The sequence below is a fragment of the Varanus komodoensis genome, unplaced genomic scaffold (genome assembly GCF_004798865.1).
Source record: "Varanus komodoensis strain SLA01 unplaced genomic scaffold, ASM479886v1 scaffold38, whole genome shotgun sequence".
Taxonomy (NCBI): Eukaryota; Metazoa; Chordata; class Lepidosauria; order Squamata; family Varanidae; genus Varanus; species Varanus komodoensis.
The window spans coordinates 7,247,837-7,271,635 of record NW_025335909.1 but is presented as its reverse complement, the minus strand read 5'-3'; the positions used below and the strand labels follow the sequence as shown (position 1 = coordinate 7,271,635).

Genomic DNA, 23,799 nt, shown 5'->3' with positions numbered 1-23,799 from the left:
AGAAACAGGTGGCATCCACAACAGCTGATGCCAGAATAAATGAGTTTTTAAGGCGGTGCAAGAAGATTGTTGACTTTGCTGCAACATATTAAGACAGCTACTTCTCAGGATAGTATATGAAATGAAACTTCTTCAAAAATAGACATATTGACGTAGCTGCCATGAAATGCTAACCCAGAGACACTGAATTCTGGATTGTTGTGTTTTGCGAACCCAACCATGCTAACAAATTGTGGTTGGTTAACTAAAACAACCCAGAAAGAAAGCGCATGGTTGGTTATTATGAACTTTGTGTTGTTAAAGCCATGCATTGTCATTATTTATTATTTATTTAGAAAATTTCTATGCTGCCCCATTCGTCGAAGCCTTAGGTGTGAATCCAGAACAGCGGGCTGTTCATGGTTGGTTTTGCCAGGCTACAGCGGTGGGACGCAAGAGCAGAAAGAATACTAGCTGCTCTGCATGGCAGTGCTGTGGTTCTTTTGGGGTACAGGGTGGAGCGGGGGTTTATTGTCTGCTAGAGACCCCTGACTTGGGCAACAAATTGTGCATTAACTTTATGCGTGAACCAGGTCTGTGTCTCTGCCTGCAGTATTTGTTTTCTTGCGCTGTGCAGCGTGGAATGTAGGAATTTGAGTTTTTGAACATATTTGGGGGCGGGTTCACCACCGCTGCTTCAAGACTTCTGCACCTCAGCAGCTGAGGACTGAACACCTAAGGCAGGACTTAAAATCTGTTCTCGTAAGGGATACATCTCTGCTCTCAGTGCTGATACCTGACTGCGAACAGTTGTGATGGCCGCCAGTTGAGAAGAGTCTTTGTGGGATGTGTCAAAGAAACCTTTCCGACACTGGCCTTCGGCGATCAGACTCAGACTCTTCCAGGGGTGAGGTCAACCTTTTCCCTTGAGTCTTTTTATCTCGGCAATCTATTGCCTGCCTGGTGTCATGTGACATCCGCCTCCCATTTTATGTGGGTGGCTTCCAGGATGCATCACAGACAGGGAGCCCTGGCTACTTCCTTGTGGTCTTTCTGCAGCCCCTTCCAAGGCTTGGTCTTGGCATGGGTGAGCGTCTCAGGAGCTGTGCAGAAATCTGCCGAGGGAGCTGCCATCCCTGCAGCCCTCCCTGGCTCCACCTGTGCTTTGCTATCATTAATGTTTTAATGTTTTAATAAATAAATAAATAAAAAATAAATTAAGTGGGAACTGGGCCCTCTGGCTTCTCCCCAGGTGAGCTGCGCTTTGCTGTTGGCTTGTGAGTTTGGGTGGCCTGGCTTGTTTAGCCGCTTCTGCTTCCCAGGGGTGGGGGGCCAGTAGGCCAGGGTCTTTGGGAACCTGCTTGTATTCTAATCTGCTGCAATTGTGATTCTCACTGAGGGAGCAACCCACCCAGCATACTGTGGGAAAACAGAAGAAGAGGAACAACTTCTGTCTAAGGGCAACAGAGAGTGGGAGAACCTAATGCTCTCAGGGCAGGGGGAGAAAGAGAGTAGGTTTGTCTGGATGCCAGAAGACAGGTTCCCAAGGGTGCTTTCTCTACTGCCTGGCTTTGGCAGGCCACTTCCTCTCAGCCTCAGTTCTCCCATTTGGTTATAAGCCACCTAGGAAGGCCTTTTGGCAGTTACAGGCGGCATATAAATATGTGTATAAATAAATAAAATGGAGAGTAACAGTAGAAATAGAAGGATAATCTTGTTGCAGAGACAGCAGGAAGATAATTTATGGGAATTTCTTTCAACATTTGGGCTTCCCTGGGTGAGAGCAAGGATTGCTGAGTGGATGTGTGTGACCTTTCTGCCCAAGCTCTGGGGAGAGCCGAGTCTGTGGGGACAGTAGCCAAGGTGGGCCCGTGAAGGAACCCAGTATATGCTTGGTGCAGGGGCTTACAGATTGTGCCCTCGTGGCAGCTTTAACGGTCTAAGCAAAACACGTAACGTGCCTAGGAAATTCACTGGGGGACTAACAGGGAACAGAGGAGAAGTGGGAGTTAGACCCCGATACCTCTCCCCTCTTCTGGTCCTCCCCCCACCAGATGGTCCAGGCTGCCCTGCCAGCTTGCCCTCAGGTCTGGTTGCTGCTGCTGGATGCCAGGTCAGCTCAAAGTCTGCCTCATTCCCAAGTTGATTGTGGATGAGGGGCCCATCCCGGTGCATATTAATAAAACCCGGCTGGAAGAACTAGACGGTTTCCTCTCCCGCTGCAGTGCGAGCACCAACCTGGGCTGGCGGAGAGACGGTGGTTGAATGAAAATGATTATCTAGATCCTTCAGTCAGATTTCAGGCCTAGTTTTGACACAGAAACTGTCTCAGTCGCCCTGCGGGATGAGCTTTCCCAGGAGAACGATGGAGGAATGCAATCCCCTTGGACCTCTCGGCAGCTTTTGGGATCATTGTTCTTCTGGATGGGCTGCTTGGGCTGGTAGTTGGAGCTTCTGCACTTGCAGCGGTTCCGCCGCTCCTCAGGTGACCAATTCCAGAAGGTGGTGCTGGTGGATTATTGCTCTGTCCCTTGCAAGTTAGGCCGAGGTGTGTCCCAGGCTCTGTTTTATCTCCCATGCTTTTCAACATCTGGGGTAATTTGAAGGTACGGGCTGAGGTGCCACCACTACATGGATCACCCCCTGCTGTTTCTCTCTCCTCCACTCCGTGTCATCGGATCTAGTGTGGGCAGAGGGTCTTCCGAGCCTGAGCCTGCATGTGGCGGTGGACTGCCTGGGTGAGGCCCACGAACGGAGATTCAGCCCAGACAAGACGGGCCTATTCCCGAGCGGGCTTGTCTGCCCAGCTGAGTGACCTGTAGTTTGTTCTGGAGGGGTTTGCACTCCCCCTCAAGGATCGGATTCGTAGATTGGGGTGCTCCTGGATTCAGCATGGTAGACTCTGAGCACCTCTCGCCAGGTGATAAGCCGGCGGTCTTCTCACCTGGACAGAGATGGCCTAGCTCCAGGTATCCGGGCTCTGATAAGCTCTCAAGTGGATCGCCTGCCGGGTCCACACAGGGCAATGGGATTGTTACTGGGAAGGGGCTGGCATGGCCATTTCATGCCTGGACTCTTCCACCCGCACTGGCTGCCAGTCCACTTTCAGGCCAGGTTCAACATGCTGGTGATAACACTCAACCCCCTGAACAACTTGGGGCAGGTTTACTTGAAGGATCGTCTCTTCCTGTATACCCTTTCTAGACTGGAAGATCATCTTCAGCAGTCCTTCTCTGGGAAAACCCACCAAAGGAGCTGAGGTGGATGGCTGCTGAGAAGAGGCTCTTTTCTGCCCGGCTGTGAAATGAGCTTCCCAGAGGGGCTCATCTGGCAGTTAAATTGTGTTCTTTTCAGTGCTAGGTGAAGACCTTTTTATTTACCCAGGCGTTTCAGTTTTCCAGTTTCTGTTTTAAGTCTGCTGCTGCGTTTTAATTCTTTGCACTGCTGCAAGCGTCTGCTTGTTTGTTTTTAATTATGCACACTGTAGTTTTAAACTTCTAAACGTTATAGTTTGTTATCTTCTATTTAATGGTTTTAACTGTGACGAACTGCCCAAAGAGCTTTGGCTATTGGGCGGGATAGAAATAAAGAAAAGTAGTAATGATTTTCTGATGTTTGTCCCAGTTTTCAGTTTTGGCGGTTTCTTTGGGCGAGTTTCAGAGGTGACTCTGCTGCTGCTTGTCTTTCACAGAACCGGGCAGTCGGGAGACCGAAAGGGAAATTGGGCCCCGCCTCGGCCGTGAAGCTCGCCGCGAACCGGACGACGGCAGGAGCCCGCCGGAGGAGGACACGATGTCGCAAGTGCGAGGCCTGCCTGCGTACCGAGTGTGGCGAGTGCCATTTCTGCAAGGACATGAAGAAGTTTGGCGGGCCCGGCAGGATGAAGCAGTCGTGCATTATGAGGCAGTGCATCGCGGTAAGCCCCCTGCGGGGCGGGGGCGGGCGGGCCTCTGCGAACGGCGCTGCTTGCGGGGCATGAGCCAGGCCCGCACGCAGCCTATATATAGCGCGCTCTTCTGTCGCGTCAGCCCTTCGGCTCGTTTTGACAGGCAGCCACCGTCCCGTTTCGCTGGCCCGGCTTGAGCCTGCACCGCCCGGCAGGCGGAGCTGGTATTTCGTCCCGGCACCCTGAAGCCGTCCCGTCGCCACGTCTGTGGGCTTCCTTGCACAGCTGGGCCAGGCGTGCCTGGCTGGTTGTGACTGCTCTGACACCGTATCATGGGTGTCTCTCCACTGAATGGGTGAGGTTGATTCCTCCCTCCGTTTCTTGCTTTCTAGACGATTTTTCCTTGGTCTAAGAGGTATTTGTGGCTTGAATCTGTCACTGAACAGCAGCCTTCCTCAGCCTGGTGCCCCCAGATGTGTGGGCCGCAGCTCCCAGAATTCCAAGCTGACCTGGCGGGTTCCAAGTTGAGGCGTGTTCTCTAAAGCTCTGGTGCTTTGAGAGAGTAGAGGCCAGGCGTCTAACACAGGACTCCCCCTTTGGTTTAGCCGTTGGAAACCCGCTGGACACTGCCATTCTCTGAGGAACAGAGGAAGGTGATGCACCTCAGCCACAGGTGCTCTCGGGGCCTGGAGTTAGCCTATGCCTCGCTCCTTCCAAGCTGAGCTGATTTTCACTTGAGACCGCGTCTTCCTTCCTAGCTGCGGGCCCAGATTTGTGAGGAGAGGCGAGGGCCGTTCCCCTGCTTGAGTCCCAGAGGCACCATTTGGGTTCAAGCACCAGGGCTCCTCCGGGGTTGCGGGGAGGCTGTGGGGACTGCCACTGAAGCCAGCCACAGAAGGAGCGGAGAGCTGTGGCGGGGTGGCGGACTCGCCAGGGTCTGTGCGGATGAGTCGCTTGTTGTTTCTTGACCCCTTTCTCTTTCTCCCTTCGCATGTACAGCCGGTGCTGCCACACACAGCCGTGTGTCTGGTGTGCGGGGAAGCAGGCAAGGAAGACACGGTGGAAGAGGAGGGTAGCAAATTCAACCTCATGCTCATGGAGTGCTCCATCTGCAACGAAATCATACACCCTGGATGCCTTAAGGTGAGGGGGAGCAGGAGGCCCCTTTCTGTGTGGAGGTGGAGGTCGGTGCCGCCCCCAGGACAAGGCGCGTCCTGCCTCACGTTTTAGATGGGCGGAGTTGTCCTCAGGGCCTGTCCAGCAAACCACAGCCCAGGGGCGACGCAGCGGGGCAGGATCTGCCCCTGGCGGTTCGATGCTTGCAGCCAGAAGTCCAGGGCTGCCTCTCCATCATGGAGGTGGGTGAAGAGTCCGGATTTGCCTCTCTTCTCACACAGCCGTGAGTCCCTGAGGTTCTGTAACGGGCTCACCCCAGCCCGCTTTTGTTTTTTCTCAAGCAGAACCTCTCCCTCTCTCCCCCCCGCTTGTGTATTTTAAAATGCTTAGTGTTTCACTGGCTGCATAAGGCAAAGGTGGTGCTAGATCTCATTGTATATAGTGGGTGTCCACCTACTGCTGGGTCATTGTCAGAGGAGTTGTTGCCAGCTTCTCTGTAGGATCTTTACAGCACAATCCTGTGCGTGTTCGCTCAGAGGCCGAGCCCAGTGCATTCAGTAGCGCTTCCTGCCAGTTCAGTGCGCACCGGACTGCAGCCATGGTTGGTTCCTAGTCCTCATGGCAGGGAAGCGAAAATGGGTGGGGTTGATGATGGTGCCAGTGCAGAGCACGTAAGGTGCAGAATACACTTTTCAAAGCTTCCAGGGACGGAAAGATTTCCTTGTCCTACATAATCATTAGAAGAAACTTGATGTGCATAAATTATGCCAGGCAGCAGTGCAGTTGGTGAATTCAAGCGCTGCGTCCGCCCTGCCCTAGCTGTATATGGATGGGTGGCCCACACCTCCATGGCGTGCCTTTGTCTCCCCAGGTGCGGGAATCCGACGGCGTGGTCAACGAAGAGCTTCCAAACTGCTGGGAATGCCCCAAGTGCAACCACGCGGGCAAAACTGGAAAAGTGAGTTTCACCGGAATGAAGTGCCTGCGCTGAGGGGCCGCTTTCGGGCCTCGGGGCCGCCTCGATCATGCCTTGGGGTGCTGCAGGAGGTGGCTTCTCGTTGCTAAGCACGACTGAGCTCTAGTCTTCGCAGGAAGGAGGCTCCTGCCCTTCAGGAGCTTTTCCCTTCTGAAATTGACTGTCCTGCCTGGCATGGAGGTCTCTGAATGTGGACAGGGCTAGGCAGAAAGCAGATCTTCGGATGTCTGGGCCTTCCAGCTCCCAGCATTCCAGTGGTGGCTGTACAGGCAGGGGCTTCTGGGAGCTGAAGTCCCAAATGTCTGGAGACCAGCCTTTTGCCCACCCCTATTCCAGGGTGCCAGAGATTCTCCTGTGCCGGCCTTCTCCAGCCTGGTGCTCTCTAAATGTGTGGGACGACCACTCCTGATATTTTGGACCATTGACCATGCTGCCTGGGGCTGGCAGCAGTCAAACATCTGGCGTGAACACCGGGTTGAGGAATGCTGGATCAGGCCAAGTGGGCAATCTGACCGGTCCTAGGTAGCTTCCAGTGTTACCTGTGCCAAGTTGCAGTCTTAACTGCCAGAGGATTTCCATCCGGGTTAGAGCTGAGTTCCCTGAGTTCCAGGTGGCACTTCTTGGAATATGGATGAAGCCGCCTCCAGTCTGAGAAGGGCATGGGGCAATGCTGGACCCTTTCTGTGCTCCCCGTGGGCTTTTGGATCTGTTTTGCTGAGGATTGTCAGAGAAGCGGCTGGTTAGTAGTTACTCCAGTGGCATACTCAAGCTAACCCACAAAACTTTCTCCTACTGTCAATTTAGGTGTGAACCAGCCCTTAGTAACGGATCTGGTTAATGCCAGTAAGATGGCTTGTTTGGGCTTTATGTTTCAAAGCATCTTTTATTCTGTCCTCATCCAGAAAAAGCTTTCCAGAGTGGGTTTTGAAGACAGGTGAAGCGGCTGCTGCCAGGCAGCTTATAGTCTAAAAGACGTAAGACAAATGGAAAGGGGGATTAGCAGAGAGGAGGGAGAAGCCCATCCGGGCACGAGATTGTCAGCCACAAAGTTCAGCAGGATCGGTTTTCTTGTGCCATGTGCAGGCCATGGAGAAAAGGCATAAGGTATAAAGTTTGCTCGTGTGCTTTGTCTCTCTTTGGCGTACAAGCAAAAGCGCGGACCAGGGTTCAAGTACGCATCAAACCTCCCCGGCTCCCTACTCAAAGAGCAGAAGATCAACCGAGAAAACAAGGAGGCTGTCCCAGAGGCCACCAAGCGGAAAGTGGAGTGCGAGGAGCCCCCTCGGAAGAAGCTGGACGAGCGCCCCCAGAAGCCCCCCCTCGACCCTCTTTTGCGGAGGAAGTCTGAGGAAGCGCACCTGCGGCGGAAAAGGAAATTTGAAAAGCCCCAGGAGCCCACCATGAGGAAGCGGGTAAGACCCAGGAGGGTGCCCCCCCCGGGGCCTGCAGGAGCCCCTCCTTGTGGGGGGGGAGGGGGTGTGAGGGAGCCTAGGAGAAACAGTTCCACAGCCCCCGACTACTGGCCATTCTGGGCGGGACTGATTGGAATTGTCACTGAAAACATCGAGAGTGTAGGACTGGAGCCCTTGAGCCCTTGGAACGTTCCATTGAAGCATTTGCCACTCTGTTGCGCTGATAGATTTGTCGCTAAATATCTGCATCTTCCTTTTTCTTCTCTCACTGTAGCTAAAACTGGGCAAAGAAGAGAAACTGTTCAGGAAAAAGGTAGGTCGTTAATTTGTGTGGATTTTTACATTTTTGTCCTGCTATGATGCTCTAGGAAGGAGCCAGTTATGAATATGAGGAAATGTTTTAAAAAATAGACTATACACCTGAAATCTGATATTTGGTGCAGGCCTACTGCTCTCACCACCAAGAAGGATAAGAATGATGCCCACTAGCCATGAAAGCCAATTCTTGCATCAGTTAAGCAGAGGCTTTTAGCATAGAAGCTGTGAGAAGGATAGAATTTCAGTATATTATTTGTGTGGCTTTATTCCTCCTCTGATCAGCTCACATTCGAGTCCACTTCTTGTGATTTTGTGAATCGGTGCTTTGAGTTCCTGAGGTATTGAAGAAGGCTCCTCCTTGGACTACAAATCTCAATTTGCTAAGCCATGTCAATGACCCAAAATTCCCAGGATTCCTTGTGAAAAGTGCTGAAAATCTCTTGGTTAAGAGATCCAGGGTCTCTTGCTGGAACTAAAAATTCTAGGGTTCTCCACTAAAAAAAAGTTTTAAAGCAGATTTCGTCTGTAGAGTAGGTGCGTCCAGGATTTGGTTTTTTCTGCCCCATTCTTGCCTTTTCCACTAAGCCAAAAACCTCTCTCTCCAGAGGCGATCATGGAAAGCCGCGGACGACCGAACCCCACTGCTCAAGCCCCTGCGGCGTTTCAAGCAGGAGATTGAGGAGGATCTCCCAGAAGAGCCGCCGAAAAGCAAAGAGAGCGACCAGTCTCGTTCCAGCTCCCCAACAGCAGGACCCAGCTCAGAGGGGGCCGAGGCCCGAGAGAAGAAGTTGTTCAAGATCCGACGGAAAGCCCGCCTCCCAAATAAGGAACTGAGCAAGGAGCTCAGCAAGGAGCTCAACCAGGAAATCCAGAAGACGGAGAACAGCCTGGCCAACGAGAACCACCAGCCCATCAAGTCCGAGCCCGAGAGCGAGAACGAGGCGCCCAAGCGCCTGCTCGACTCCGAGCGGCCGCACCGCTGCAGCAAGAGCTTGAACGGGACTCCCAGGGAGCTCCGGCACCAGCTTCTGTCCAGCCTGCGCAGCAGCGGCAGCGGCACCCCCCCCAAGGCTGTCTCCCGGCCACCCCCTTCCCTCTCGCCCCCCAAGTGTGTCCAGATGGAGCGCCACATCATCAGGCCGCCCCCCATCAGCCCCCCTCCCGACTCGCTGCCCCTGGACGACGGGGCGGCCCACGTGATGCAGAGGGAGGTCTGGATGGCTGTCTTCCGCCACCTCAGCCACAGCGAGCTCTGTGTCTGCATGAGAGTTTGCCGGACCTGGAACAGGTGGTAAGGAGCCCGGCTGGGGCGGGAGGACCCGGCTCTCCGTGGGAGGAAGGAGGGAAGGCGCTTCTGCGAGTGCGAGGGCCTCGGCTGGGACTCACGAAACAGTCTAGCTAGCAAAGACGTTGGCACGCCCTGCCAAAATTTAGAAGTCTTGCTTTTAAAAAACAGGTCTGCTAGCCCTCATGACTTCTTGAAAAAAGTGTGGGTGTTGTGCCCAGTTTATTTTTAAATAGTTCTGTGGGAGAGCTGTGTATTCTAATGCTAGTTAGGTTCTTGAGCTCTCTCTCTCTAGTGAAATTTAGTTTCTAGAGTGTTAGAGCTGGACCTAAGTTAAGCATCTTACTCAGCTTTTTTTTAAAAAGCCTGTGCAGTCATCCTTGGGAGTCCCAGTCCCTGTTCAGGCTGGCTGCTTACAACAGACTGAGGCCGGTTTGGGGGCTTGTCTCCATACCATTGGTTGGAATAGAAGGTGTGGAACCCCTGTTCTGGGTCAGCACTCTTCCCTGCACAAGATTTGAGGATCTGCTCCTCGCCCTCTGGTCCCTAATGGTTTTGAAGTTGCAAAGAAATTGTGTTGGTCTTTGTGCGTCCCAAGAGCTCAGCCAGCTTTTCTTACGAGCCCTTTGCCCGCTCTCCTCAGGTGCTGTGACAAAAGACTGTGGACCAAGATAGACCTAAACCATTGTAAATCCATCACCCCCCTCATGCTCAGTGGCATTATTAGGCGACAGCCCGTCACCCTTGATCTGAGCTGGACAAACATATCCAAAAAGCAGCTGAGCTGGCTCATCAACAGACTCCCAGGTACGTCCCTCAACATGGTCTGCTGAGGTTTGGGCTGGCTGACAAGGTGGAGACCCTCTTCAACACGCAGGTGCCTTTTGTGGGGTGGGGGACACTTCATGAGCTCACACAATCCGGTCTCTAGATCCACTGAGGTCCAGAGCTGGGACTCTCAGCCTCCGTAGCCGGTCTCTGCCGCTGTCCACAGCCCTGCCTTGTGGGCCACCCCGCTTGACTGCCACAAGTGGCACGCTGGGCACGAGCCGGGAGAGCGAGCCACGGATTTCCCCAGGCCTGCATTTCTGCACCCGGAGGCTCAGGGAGCTGCATGCTGCTATTTTATTAGTCGTAGGCTGCATTTATATCCCAGTGTTTTCCTCTCGCGCGGGATCCAGGGTGGCTTGCATAGCTCCATTTCATCCTCGCAACAGCCACCCTGTGGAACAGAGCAAGCCGAGTGTGAGGGACTGGCCCGTGTCGCCCGGGGGGGTTTCATGGAATGTCCTGTCGCGGGCTCTGGAGCGGCATTCCTTGGCCTTGGGGACTTGCCTCGCATGGCCACTGTCACGTCCATCTCCGGTTCACGGTCTCCTTGGCCGTGGGACTTTGGCCGTGGAGGAAATAGGCTGGGCTCCAGAACCTGACTTCAGTCCAAGGGTTGTCACTTTGTCAGGCACTGCTTTGCATGAGGTCCAGCTTGATCTGGAGTGCTGTGTCATGTGAGTCCAAGTGGCAGGCTTTGTTTGAGGGTTAGACAAGCCTTGGATGACTTCAGAACAAGCTCTCGCTTCTGTTAAGGTTGTCACATCCTCAAAGAGCCCATCCTCTGGGTTTGCATCACGTAACAACCCATAGTTACTTTGGGGTGCAGTGCAGAAACGGATCCTGCTGGCTCCTGGTGTGAGGGAACAGCCCCTGTGGGTAAATAAATCCATGGTGGGCTTTCGTGGCATGCAGAAACAGTAGTATTTTTTAGTATATATTTTAATTGTTATTGTTTTAATGTATTTTGTATTTGATGTTGTAAGCCGCCCTGAGGCCTTGGCAAGGGGCGGCATAGAAATGTTTTAATAAATAGTGTCTCTTGATGGTCTGGGGCAGGAAACGCTATAATGCAGGGCTTCCCAGAATGCCCCGCCACGTTTTCCCCAGCCACCCAGCTTTTCTGTGGGGTTCCTCTCACTCTAAAGGGCCAACCTGCCTCCTTTCGTATTTAGTTACTAGCAGTAAGGGCTTTACTCTAAAACGTGTTGGTCTTTTGGCCCTGTCCCTTTTGCCCCCCCCCACCCCCACCCCGGAAAGCTGGCATTAAAGTACTTCTCCAAATGGAATTTCAGCTTTGGGCTGAACTCGGTTCTTCAACTCATGGTGGGATCTGCTGACTTGTACTGTGGGAGCAGAATCGCAGCTTCGCCTCTGTTCTCCCCTCCCCAATACCTACAGGGTATATTTTCAGCCACAGTAGCACAAACAAACGGGCATGTTTTCCGTACGTGCTGGGTGCCTGTGGCCAGCCGTTTCATAACCCAGGCCCAGTTGTAGGTTGTCAAGTCATCCAGACCTGACTGAGAGGAGGTGGTGTGGGTAATAAACTACCCAGAACCTGTGAGCTCTTCCAGGGTCAAGTGGCTTGTTAATGATGCCAAGCCGCCCTTGCTGGGTGGGGTTGGTTATGGGGTGGCGCCTAGCATATGTGACAAACGTGTTTCAGCCCCTGCGGGAGAAAACCGTGCCGCCAGTGGGGCCACAGACATGCCTGTGCTTAGCTCTTGTTCCTCTCTGCTCTCCCCAGGTCTCAGAGATCTGCTCTTGTCGGGGTGTTCCTGGATCGCAGTGTCTGCGCTCTGCAGTTCCAGCTGCCCCCTTCTCCGGACACTGGATGCGCAGTGGGTGGAAGGCTTGAAGGATGCACAGATGAGAGACCTCCTGTCACCACCAACCGACAACAGGCCAGGTGCGCACGCTCTGCCAGCTCTGATGAAACCGCTCCCTGCACGCAGGCCCTGGGCCTGCTGCAGAGGCTGATGAGGCAGGGAATGGGGTGCCTGGTGCAGTGCCAGGCCTTCCGGAACATGGCAGCTTAACATGATACAGATGGTTCTGCTGCTTGCCTGGATGTTTTTAAAAATGAACTTTTCCATTGGAAAATTAGGTGAAGGTGGAGCCAGGTCTTGATTAATGCTTGGGTGAGGACCTGCATTTTAGTTACTGTTTTCTTGTGCAAAATGCACCTTTAACACAGCCGCTAATTAAAGAGCGCTTAAAACTCTTTATGGTAACTTTCCTGTTTTGAATCTAGAAACTTTTAAAAAGGTTTGCCTTTCCTTCCATGTTACTCTTTTTGCCATTTTATAGCCCAGCCTGGCAAGTCCCATGCAAAGCAACTAATCACAAATCATTCTCCTTGTTGTTGAAAGGCCAAATTGACAACCGGAGCAAACTGCGCAACATCACAGAGCTCCGCCTGTCAGGCTTGGATATCACAGATGCTTCCTTGCGCCTGATTATCAGGCACATGCCCCTCCTGTCCAAGCTCAACCTCAGCTATTGCAACCACATGACGGATCAGTCCATTAACCTGCTCACAGCCGTGGGGACCACCACACGGGATTCTCTGACGGAAGTGATTTTGCAAGGTATGTGGGGCTTGGGGTATGGCCAGTCCGGCTGGGCAAGTCCCACACGCAAAGCAAAAACATGACTGAGAAAACAGCCCAGTGGCCGAAGTTTAGCCCTCTAACGCCCTCTTTGTCTTTGGGCATCCTTCCCGGACAACCAGCTGCACCGAGAAAGCTCTGTTCCCTGCTCCATATTGATGAGCCTTTCCATATAATATGAAGCATAGACATGGGGTGGGAAAAGAGGGCACTCCTGTAACTCCTTTGAAGTGAGGCACTTTACAAAGTTAAAGATCCACTTTGGGGTAAAATAAGGGCCAGGACCACCTTTGCCATGGATGTACTTCTTCCCCTCACCTTTGCTTTCCGCCTGGGTCGCTATCCAAAGATTAGGGATTAGCTGTAGATGAGGGAAGCGGCAATTTGACAGCAGTGCTTTCGCACGGAGGCAGCATGCCCTCCTTGGAGGCCTCTGCACGGACTGATTGAAGTCTTCTCCCGCTGCAGTTCATGCAGACGCTTCACCCGGCTTTAGCCCAGATGGTTTGCCCAGAACTGTAGTCTTGCAGGCACAGCATCGAAGCCTTCTAGGGCGGGTGCGTTGGTGCATTGAGGCCTTCGCACCTCGCAGCAACAGTTCGGGCCCGATTGTCATAAGACATCCTTCCTCCCTGCCTTTGTCTCTTCCCTGGCAGACTGCAATAAGGTGACAGACCAGTGTCTCTCCTACTTCAAGCGCTGTGGAAGCATATGCCGGATCAATCTACGGTACTGCAAGCAAGTAACCAAGGAAGGGTGTGAACAGTTCATAGCGGAGATGTCTGTGAGTGTCCAGTTTAGTCAAGTGGAAGAGAAATTGCTGCAAAAGTTGAGTTAGTGTTTACAAGAGAAATTTTGTAAATAGCTGTGAAGTGGAAACGGGGCTCCAGAAGCTTACAGAAGGAATTTCACTTTGGAGATGCTGAAAATGCCAAGGGTTGGTGGTTTGGATTGTACAGGTATGTATGATGTTCAAACCACCCACAAACTCTTTCAGCCTGGGTGGGATCACGATACTCCATCCAGCTCCTTCATGTACCTTCCTGTGGTGACAGCAAAGGATTGTTCATGCCCAGAGGAAGACGGGGGTACATTTATTTAAATGCCACAGCTGGGGCAGGTGTAAATTCTTCAAGCATTTTTGCAGGTATCAAAGCAATGTTAATTCTTGTGTCATTAAGGTGGGTCATGCCCTGCGTTTCTGCCTTTTGAACATTTTTTGTTACATCCTACATTATGCAGAACTATTTTTGTACAAATTTGTTTAAAATTATTTATGCAGAGTTCTTGAATACATTGCAAGTGTTTGTCTTTGGGTTTCAAATTGCCAGGTTATCTTGAGGTAGGAAAGAACTTTAACCTCTTACTAGAGAAGTGACCAGTTAATAGATATACCCCAGTTGGGAAGGGGGTGGGGAAATACATTAATACTTTGCAATGGAAAAAGCATGTTTTAATGGAAGTTTTATATACTGCTTTGTATACTCTGGGAACAATCGAAGCATGTTGTCAAAAAGAGGTGTGATACAGATTAAGAATGAAGATGTTGCCAAGTTTTCTGGTATAAAATTCACCTTTTCTCAACTTTGAAACTTCCAGTTACAGCTATACACAAGAAAAGGTATTACAACATTTGTACTTGCTGTACAAGATTGATTTATACCATGAATTAAGCAGTTTTGTTTTTTGAATATGTTCTTGTTTTAAGACTTAAACTGGTTGATTCCAGATTGTAAAGTAAACGGGGGGAAACAATTCAGTATACATAAGTGCCATTGTTGTAAAGTGGTGTTTCCCCCTCCATAGACCTTCCTTCCTCATACAGTTTACCTCTGTTCAATTTGTATAAATGATTGTACAAAAATGGAGAGGCTAGCTGTGCATTCTGTTCATCTGTAGATGACAAGATGGAAACTGGTACACCATGGTGCTCCGGGGCCTTTTTTGTAGACGTTTATCCTGAAGGCAGAACTTGAGTCCCTGCCTCTAAAAAGCAGTCTAAATCACTTCTTGCAAGGTCACAATCTTTACCAGGAAGGAGGAGTCCTCTGTTGGCTTTCCTTCATTAGTTGTATACGTGTTTCTAAAGGTATAAACAAGGGGGGAATAACCGCCTGGCAAACATGTGAGCAAACCTTGTACAAGCTTCAAGGGAATAACCTCTTAAAGCTTCAGGGTGGTGCTTGAAAAAGGTTTGGAAATCTTTGTCCCCCACCCAATTTGTCTGGAGAAGTTTAAGCAAGTGAAAACACAAAACAACCAAAGCCAGTTAACAAAATGTTTATTAAGTCAATAGCCATTGTTCAGAATGTTATGGATATGCTACGTTCTGGTGAGGCATCTACCCCTGAACAAGGGCTTGATCATTTGATTTTCTGCACCTTTAAAAAGATCTTTCTAAAAATAAAGCCATAATGTCTTGCTCCCTTCTGAAAAATAAGTCAATTTCAAAGTATGAAAAATCATCTCATCTGTTTTGGCTGGAGGCTAAGAAATGCCAGTTTCGAGCCTTCCAGGGTATTTAACTCACACAAGCAGTGCAATTATGTTGGAGCACTGCTTTTCAGATGCAAAGCAGTAATACTTGTCTATTGTGCAATAAAGGAACTCTGGCACCTCTTTGTGGGACATTCTGGACTTGGTAGGATTGCCATCGTCACATTTAAGGTAGGCAGTACATCAGGAAGATGCGGGGCCTCTACCAAAACATTGTGACTTTCACTGGTAGAGGCTCTCCCTTTCCTTAATTTAGCTACTGCTTTCAAATGCTTCCCTCAGCTCCAAAATGCAAGTGGTCAAATTAAGGCTCTAATGACTATGTACATCTTGCCCTTCCCCACAGCCATCATGGAGTGGGGCTCCCACCCAGTGAGTGCCACTGCTAAAGACACATCCTGCAACCAGACCCTGAAACAGCTGCACTTCCAGTCATTCACACCGGATGCTACCTTAGCTAAAGTACCTTCTAGAAAACTGAAGTGGGACTAATATGCAAGAAAGCTCCGAAGGGCTTTCCTATTAAGCAGGCGGCTTAGCATCAGTTGTAAATATGCTGGGCCTTAGTCCCTATTCAGGAGAATATGAACTTCAATGCAGCTACTGAGCAATCACATTAGCTTATATGCATTGTCAAAATTTTTCCGGAATATTAGATAGGAACAGTCACAAATGGGCTTTTGAACCAGGAAACCCCACACATTCCCTCTCGTGTCAAATACTGGGTAGAGAGTATTTAGAGAGTAGGATTAAGGCCACTGCACTTCAATACATATAGAATGACCTGGCTACGAGACCTCATGCCACAAACATTCGCCCATCTGTCTGCTGGAGGGTGTGGGGGCACATCTGAGCAGGAAAGAGTCCAGTTGCATTCCACTGAGAGTGCAGTAGGCTGGTGCATGGGACCATGCGCTGACTTGAAATGCACATGGACAGCGTCCTATTTTCTCTTCTGCTGGGAAAGGCAGTGTTCTACCCTGACCCTTCAATATGTGCTATTCTTCAGAAGAGAGCAATGAGTTGTACTAGATCTGCTGCTGCAAGTTTGACTCAAAACAGTTTCTGGTTTAATGCAGTTCACACAGCTCTATCCTCAACAAGGCATCCGACCGCCAGAGTGGTCAAGCTCCTAAGCTTCTGTTCCAAATGCTATGAGTTACTGAAACTGAGGTTTACCACAGAGTCTCCAGTGGTGACTGCCATGGCCAGCACCCCACTCGAGCAGCAAGCACAGTGGGCAGCCCGCAGCCATCGTCTGTACCACTCATGACTTGAAAACGTGCACCGCTCTCACGACGTACTGGCGGCAGATGGGGCATTCGTTCATGCGCTTGCCGCACTTGGTGCAGGTGACCATGTGGCCGCATTCCAAGAGCACGCAATCTATCACCGCGTCCATGCAGATCCTGCAGAGGCTGTCATCCTCGTCACTCAGCGGAGGCTTCTCCCCTTCTGCCAAGGAGCAACGGAGCCACAGTTACAAAGAGGGAGTTCTGCCAAGACTGTGACCCCACACACAAAGCATGAAGATGCCAAGCTGCTTCGGCGCCGGCTTGTTCATACCGGATGGAGAAGCAGGATGAAGCCTGCAGTTAAAGCAGCTGCTACGTTCCGCTGCTGAATTCTCATTTGTTACCGTTAAGGAAAGAGGTCAGGACAGCCCTTGAGACTTGGGACTGATACCATATCAGTGTGCAAGGACTGCCCGCCGCAGGAATTCTCTTCCCCTTCCTCCAACCCCCGGCAAGCGTATTCCAAGGCCGGCGCACTTACGTGTCCTGTGGTTTGCTTCATTCTCCCTGTACAGCCTGCCCACTCGCTCAACCAGCTCCCATTTTTCACAGCATCCCGAGTAGTTCACGAAGTTACGAGCAAGTATTTCCTTCAGCTGGCGAACACTTAGCCCCTCAATATCATCCAGGCTGGAAATATCCGAGAGTGAGGCTCTTGCACGCTTCCGGGACTGTCCTGGTGTCTGAAATCACACACCATCATCATGCGTTGCAAAATAAACAGCTGGCATTAAAACTGCGTGCTCCACAAGACCGCTATGGCCACTGAATGCCGAAATACTGACACGTTTGATCACTACTTCAGAGCAAGACTGTAGTTTGAAAATGTCAATATGTGAGTCTTACATTGCTACAAGACAGACTATGAAAGAACAATTTTAATGTGGACGGTTGGGAACATTTTCCCAGACAATTCACATCTTACCTGCCCTTCTGCACTTTCCTCCTCTTCACCAAGATCTGCCAAAAGTCTCTCGCCCTGTCCCTACATACACAAACGCATGGAAATTACTACTCCCCCTCACCATCTCGCTCTTTGCCAGCCAGCAAGCAGAAGCACGTGGATGCATTCTGTCTGCACTGCAGTGAAAACTTCCAGCCCTGCCCCGGGGCAAGAAGGGTTTACCCACACACCTGCAACTGCATTTCACTTCCTGTGCTCTCATGCCTGTTTGCAAGTTCTCCCTGAGAGGATGACATCGATCCTGACAGAGAAATGGGATGTGTAGAAAAACTAGAGGTCTGTGACCGTATCGAATACAAGCTGCTAGTGTCTGTATCCTCCTCCGAAGCCAATCCGTGATGGCACAGGATAAGGTCCACCAAGTCTTCCTTTTCTCGACAAGTATCTGTTGGGATGTTCCTAAGAACCAGGTACTGGCGCAGATCTTTCACCTTCAGGCGCATCAGCTGTGGCCGCTGGAATGTTGTCTCCTGTAACAACTGACAGGTAGAACATCTTCGGAGGTTCTCATGGAAGACTGAGCACATGGAGCAGAAATCCTTCTTGCACTCACAGCAGACATGCTAAAATAGAAGAACAAACCAGCCCGGCTGGGTCAGAGCCAGGGTCCATCCAGCCCGGCATTCCTCTCACACAATGCCCAACACGCAGCCCGCGTGAACCCTGCCACCAAGGCTCCCCCGCGACTGCTGCAGCGCACACAGACACACACAAAGGCGGAGGGGCAAACGGAGGCTGCGTGACTGTCGCAGGCGTGGCCAGCACCAAGGGGAAATGTCGCGCGCATACAGCACGGACTGGCGCTCTTGGAGCTGTTGGGCCTCAGGTCCTCCTCCTCATGGCCAACGGTGGGCTCGCTGATCATGGACATGCATCCTTCACAGGGCTGCAGGTGAGTGGAAAAGGGATGTGTTCCTCTGTTCTGAATTAAAGAGGACACTCCCCATGCTCATCTTAAGGGCAGGGACTGTCTCCCTTTCTGATGTCTGTACAGAGGTTTGAAAATGGAGGTGCGTTGTCACTGATCGTATTCAAATTATACAATGCCATTTACTCACCCTTTTCCTGAACACTGAGAATGAGAGACCACAAGATTTACAGACTAGATTTGCTCCTCCGGCTGCTGAAGAGGTATACACGGTGAAGTCTGTACTTGGTGCAAACCTGAATGGGTTTGCCCCACCCCCAAATCCAGGTTGTTGGCCTCGAACAGCTCCAGTCCCCATGACTTCATTCAGCAACCCACAACAGGAAGCCCACATGGACGTTGCTCCCGCCTGAAAGAAACAGATGCAAGCTCGTGTAGTCAGTTCATTTTTGCTGGAGTGCAGGTGCCTTTCTGGACCATAAGGAAACAAACATGCTTCTCTCGTCGAGCTAATCTATCCTAGGCCATGTAACAGGAGGGCAGGGTATCCCTTTGACGTAAACGCTGTCTTGAAGAAAGGGACCTGGACTTCACCAAATCAGCAATAACAACGGCACATTAATCCCATGTGAAAGCATTTTGAAAGGCTCCAGCTCTGCAAAGGCCTTCTGGAATAAGTGCTTTGTTCAGCTACTGTGCTGTGCTCAATCTGTTTCCAAAATGCTGGCAACTGAATAACTGCCATTATTGGCTGCAGGCAAGGGAGAAAAGTCTGTTTCAGCAGCACTGGAACAAACAAACAAACAAAACAGCCACATCTAAATGCCTGAAGAATCTTCTTTCTAGCAATGTGCATCTCTGGCATTCCCTTGTCCTCACACTAGCAGCCAGAAGTTCCCTAACAAAGGCTCAAAGCAGGTCACGGAAGCCTGCCTTGCCCACCAAGTCTGACCCTTCAGCACATCATGCACCCAGGTTCTGTCGGTGGGCAACCAATTCACCATGCTGCTCCCCACAGACCTAGAGCAACTTCACCTCACGTCTCTTATTTATTTCATTTTTATGCCACTCAATAGCCAAAGCGCTTTCTATTATGCCAAATGCCGTCTCCCTTCAGAGTGGAAGCAATGGAAGGCCTTTCCAAGGAGCCCTGCAGTCATCAGACTCCCAGGCCACTATTGTCAGCTGTAAACATCCAGGTTCCTGAAACATCCTAACTATTCTGTCCAAATCTTTCTTCTAGGCCTATGTCTTAAGAATGCAAGTTCTCTCTTGTGTACTGCAAAATTTGGAAGGTACATTTAACTTTTGTTAACCAGCCAGACAGGCTCAGCTATTGGGCAGAATAAAAATGAAATAAAATTAAGAAACAGCTATTTCCTCTGACAGATTAAGCTGAAATCCTACATAAGCTTCCTTGGATGCAAGTTCTACTACACCAAATAGAACTCATTTCTGAGAAGAGATGTATAGGATCGTACATCAAAGGCGACTCTTACAAAGGCTGATTATATTCAGACAAAAAAGATTAGCAAGCAGTGACTGCACACTTGAAAGTTCCAGAGATGCAGATGCCATCTATTTCCAAGGAACAGCACTGCTTTCAATCAGTCCACATTTAGGTCATCTTTGGTGCTGAAACAGCTAGAATACCATGTGAAATGGCATCAGACATTCTGCTAAGAAACACCATACTCTCCTCAGCGATATTTACAAAAGCAGGTTTTTCAAGACATGTCCGGATTTCTTTCTGTTTAAATAAAAAACTATTTTTGTAAAAGGAAATGTATATGAACAATAAAAAATATTTTTTAAAGGACAACAATGGTAAAAGCAAAGTATCCCGCTTCTTAATTCTTCCTAAACAATTTTTCTTTTTTTCTGCAGTGGGAGCTTCTAGCAAGCCCTTTGTCATTCCACTGTAGCCTCAAACAGCCCTGGACTCATTTAAGGGAACATTTAAGTGCTACTTAGAGCAAGCTTATGCTCATCTGTTTACGTGTGGCCTGCACAAAAGAACACTATCAATGGACTGGGCCCTGAACTAGAACTGTCTGTACAAAAACTCAAGTGTGTTAAAAAGTTCTAAGAAGAGACATCAAAATAAATCTCAACATAATCTTAGTGTAGATGCACCAGGATAAAAACAAATAAGGGTGAGTTTTGACAGCAATGGTTACAGTCAGCTCAGCTGTGTGACTTAACAGTGCTGCAAAACTCTCAGGTACCTGAAGATTCAATATTTTTCCCCGCTACGACCTAGGAACCAGAACATTCCAATCTTGGGAGGAGGGCGAATGCAAATGTAAGGCTTTGTTAATTTCTTATTTCTAAGCCAAAGGAAAAGCACGTGTATTCCCAGGGACCAAGATTTATAGCCAAGAAGAAGAAACTAAGTACACAGAAGTGCTTTCAGTGTAGGGCCCTTTGAGCAAGAATTGTAACATGGGCAGTGTGGCCCAAATGGTGGTCTACCTATCTCATTTAGAGCTTCTGAATTCTTCTTATTCTACATGGAACTTGCTCAGATGAAACTAATCCAAGATGGAATAATTTCTGCAGCCATTGAGACAATGGCATAAGCTACAATCTGTTTGATTATACTGTATGCTTACAAGCAGAGTCACTGACTTCTCACAGACTGTACAAAACCTAGTATTTATTTTAGGTATTTAATAAGCAGCTATAGAATCACAGGCTGACAGTCTAAGGGGGAAACTTTTATCTCAAGGAATATCAATACAAAATTCCTGTCTTAGCTCCCATTCCAATTTTTGTAGGAAAAGTATCATAGATTATGTTGAGACCTGACTCGGTATCCTAATTGTTATATATTAGACTGTTCCAAGACAATTTTAATGTAACAGTTGATCTTGGCTTTGCACTTTTACTGGATTTCACTCAAAGCTCTACTGAAAGATAACGTCCTGTATTTGTTGGTCATGGCTTGAAAGGGAAAGCAAAAGTGAAAGCAAAAATTTCTGCCAGGCTGTAAGCACAACAGGAAAACTTCTCTCTGTCGCATCACAAGCTTCAACAGGCTCAAAAACAGGATGCACTGGACAGCGGGAACAGGGAAAGTCCCAAAAATGGGCCTTAGATGAGTCAGCCCAACTTCAAGGGTTGCCCAAAGTACTCTGCGTTCTTCTCCTGCTCTTTGGCAGTTTCTCCTACCATGTGTAAAATGAAAAGACTGTGGGTGGCCTGCTATCAGACAAGTCTTTTAGACAACCAGGCCATGGAACTCTACTGTGTCAACAAATGATTAATCAGTTTGCCTCCTGCCCAAAACCTGGAAGGCGGCTGCTCTACAGATTACCAGGAATCCTTCAAAACAGCTACTGAGAACAAAGTATGAATAAGAGATAATTCTGTTGCAGCCTTCTCACTGAACAAGGCTATAAAAAACTGCATATATGTGAGACCAAACCCCTGGTTGCCCATTGCTACTTTGCTTCCCCTTTGCAAGGGGTACGACCCGTTCAACTCCAGAGTAATAAACTATTTCACTCTGACTCAATATATATATCTGCTGCTTTTAAGATGTACCTGATGTATGCAAACAAGGAGCAGTCAGCATCTCAAAACAGTGCTTTTTTCAATTATAGCATCTTGCTTAAATTCTCATTTAATCAACTAAAGCTCCTCCAATGTAACAGCACAATCCTATGAATTTTTACTAAAAATTACGTTATACTGTGCTTAATAGTATATATTCTGATATCAGTGTGCATCAGGTTGCAACCTAAGTTTTATTTCGTTCGGGGAATAGGTCTTGTGTGTGTGTCTGTGCACAACTAATACATCTCAAGCACAAAGAATTCATATTACGTTGATACAGGTCTTATGGAAATTTTGATTATGGAATGCAATTTGCTACAGTTTTCAATGGGCTTTGCTCATTTAAGCGCTTTCCATTCTTTTAGCAAATTATTTATGAATGCTCAGCACCTTGCATTTTTATCACTTTCTATTACACTGATGTTACATAACACCTTGTGTGCTTTCTGAGAAAAGGCAGGACAGCACATCTGAGGACACTGTCTACATTGGACAGACCCTGCTTCGCAATACATCTTGCCATACGATAAGGCTGCAGTCCTAGGTGCAGACTTCCTTCCAAGCAAGGCCTGCGAGTGGGAGAGTTCCTTCCAAGCAAGCAAACATCAGGTGAAGCTGTATAATCCTAGGTACACTTACACCCTGCACAAGCACACCGATCTTCTTTACCTTAGGGGACAAAAGAAGGATCAGGGAGCCCATTCTTCCCCTTTGTCAGGAAGCCACGTCCTGAATTAATGTGAACTGTGCAGGTGTGTGCGGGGGGAGCAGCAATCAAGTCGGTTTAAACTGTCTTGTCAACACATGTACGTGACATTGTATGTATGTAACGGGTGAAGATGGATTTATGTCAGATGCGGGTAGTCTGCTTTAAAGGGCTCAGTGGAAGAAACAGGGAGCAAATTGCTTTGTTTTTTATGAGCAAGACGGGCGGCTATAAGTAAAATACTCGCGAGTAAGCCTAGCAGGAGTCAAGAGGCCTATCTGTGAGCAGGGGCGGCTAACGGAAAGGCGCTGCCGGGGACTCCCGAGTCAGCCAGGACGTGCCCACCCCTTGCCCGGTGCCGCAGGACACTTCCTTCGGGTATCCAGCTGAAGTTCAAACCACCCGGCCCCTTCCCCTCAAATTATTCTTGCTCTGCCAGGCAAGTATTTATTAATCAAAGGGTTGCATTTAATGAAGGAAGTTATTACGCCATCCAACGCGAGCAAGGGGACGGCTCCACCCGCCCCCTCGAGCCGAGCCGCGCCGAGCCGAGCCGCGCCCTCCAAGCGCAGCCCTGCCCGCTTCGACGAAGCCCCCCCCTCCGCCCCGCCGGGCGCCCCTCGCCCCCTTCCGGGCTCACCTTCATGGCCGCTTCGGCGCCTCCCTCCTTCGCCTCGGCGGCGGCGGCGGCGGCGGCTGCGGGGAGGGGGCCGGGCGGCCAACCGCCCCAACGGTCGCCCTCTCGCGCTCGGTCCGCGCCTGCGCAGGCGCACGCCCGGGGGGGGGGCTCGCGACGGGACCACCCACGAAGAGGAAGTGGGAGCAGAGGAAGGGAGGACGCGCTCAAGAGATGGGCGGGCCCGGGAAGGCTCCGCTGCCTCCCCAACAAACAACACGCCGCGTTCCCACTGGCTGCGTGGTCGCCCAATGAGACGCTAAGCTCCCTCCGCAGCGCCACCAATCAGAGGTAGAGGGAGGACCCATTTTCTTCTCTCGGAAGCGGGGGAGCTTAGGAAAGGCGAAGGAATGGTTTGCGCGGCGGGGGGCGTGACGTCATTGCTTTGCGGCTGCGCCCCTCCTCTTCGCAGCCTCATCCCGTGGGAGTTCTTTGCCGGGGTTATTTTGGAGGTGTCGCGTTTATATATAGTTAAACAAATTGCCAAGTAAGATGACAAGATGACAGTAGGAATATGATCAGCCTTGTGGTAGGCCTGAAAGCCATTCTAAATAGCTTGTCCGTCTTTAATTCACATCCTGCTGTTTTCCCATGGGCCCAGAGCCATCTTTCCTACAAGGAGAGTAAGCCTATATTCCAAGCCAGGGATGTACAACCTGTGGCCGGCAGGAAAGCCCCACGTTCCCCGTGTTCCTTCTGTAACCATGCAGCCTCACCCAACTCGGCGCTCTCCAAAGGTATTGGACTACAACGCCTATCATCCACACCTGCTTTGTCTTGTGCTCCAACAGAGCTTGTCCAAAAATTTCCACCTAGCT

General features: G+C 50.0%; 2 protein-coding genes across 7 annotated transcripts in view; one reads left to right on the top strand and one right to left on the bottom strand.

Annotated features, from left to right (window-relative positions):
* KDM2B (lysine demethylase 2B) overlaps positions 1 to 13,701 on the top strand; it is a 61,465-nt gene extending 47,764 nt beyond the window's left edge. For 5 of the 6 annotated variants that reach the window (XM_044440853.1, XM_044440850.1, XM_044440854.1 and 2 more), the window contains 10 exons: positions 3,671 to 3,895; positions 4,865 to 5,008; positions 5,853 to 5,939; positions 7,097 to 7,369; positions 7,644 to 7,682; positions 8,293 to 8,978; positions 9,616 to 9,779; positions 11,551 to 11,712; positions 12,176 to 12,394; positions 13,072 to 13,701. In XM_044440853.1, the coding sequence (XP_044296788.1) occupies positions 3,671 to 3,895; positions 4,865 to 5,008; positions 5,853 to 5,939; positions 7,097 to 7,369; positions 7,644 to 7,682; positions 8,293 to 8,978; positions 9,616 to 9,779; positions 11,551 to 11,712; positions 12,176 to 12,394; positions 13,072 to 13,253 (2,181 nt within the window). In that variant the 3' untranslated portion in view covers positions 13,254 to 13,701. The remainder of the gene's footprint in view (positions 1 to 3,670; positions 3,896 to 4,864; positions 5,009 to 5,852; positions 5,940 to 7,096; positions 7,370 to 7,643; positions 7,683 to 8,292; positions 8,979 to 9,615; positions 9,780 to 11,550; positions 11,713 to 12,175; positions 12,395 to 13,071) is intronic. The other variant, XM_044440851.1, reaches the window with a different exon arrangement.
* Positions 13,702 to 14,679: 978 nt separating this feature from the next.
* RNF34 (ring finger protein 34) lies at positions 14,680 to 23,052 on the bottom strand. The gene is made up of 6 exons (XM_044440860.1): positions 22,946 to 23,052; positions 18,229 to 18,447; positions 17,341 to 17,733; positions 17,132 to 17,191; positions 16,688 to 16,889; positions 14,680 to 16,366 (listed from the first exon to the last, which is right to left on the bottom strand). The coding sequence occupies exons 1-6, from the start codon at positions 22,949 to 22,951 to the stop codon at positions 16,179 to 16,181; spliced, it is 1,068 nt and encodes a 355-aa protein (XP_044296795.1). The 5' UTR covers positions 22,952 to 23,052; the 3' UTR covers positions 14,680 to 16,178.
* Between the last annotated feature and the right edge of the window lie 747 nt (positions 23,053 to 23,799).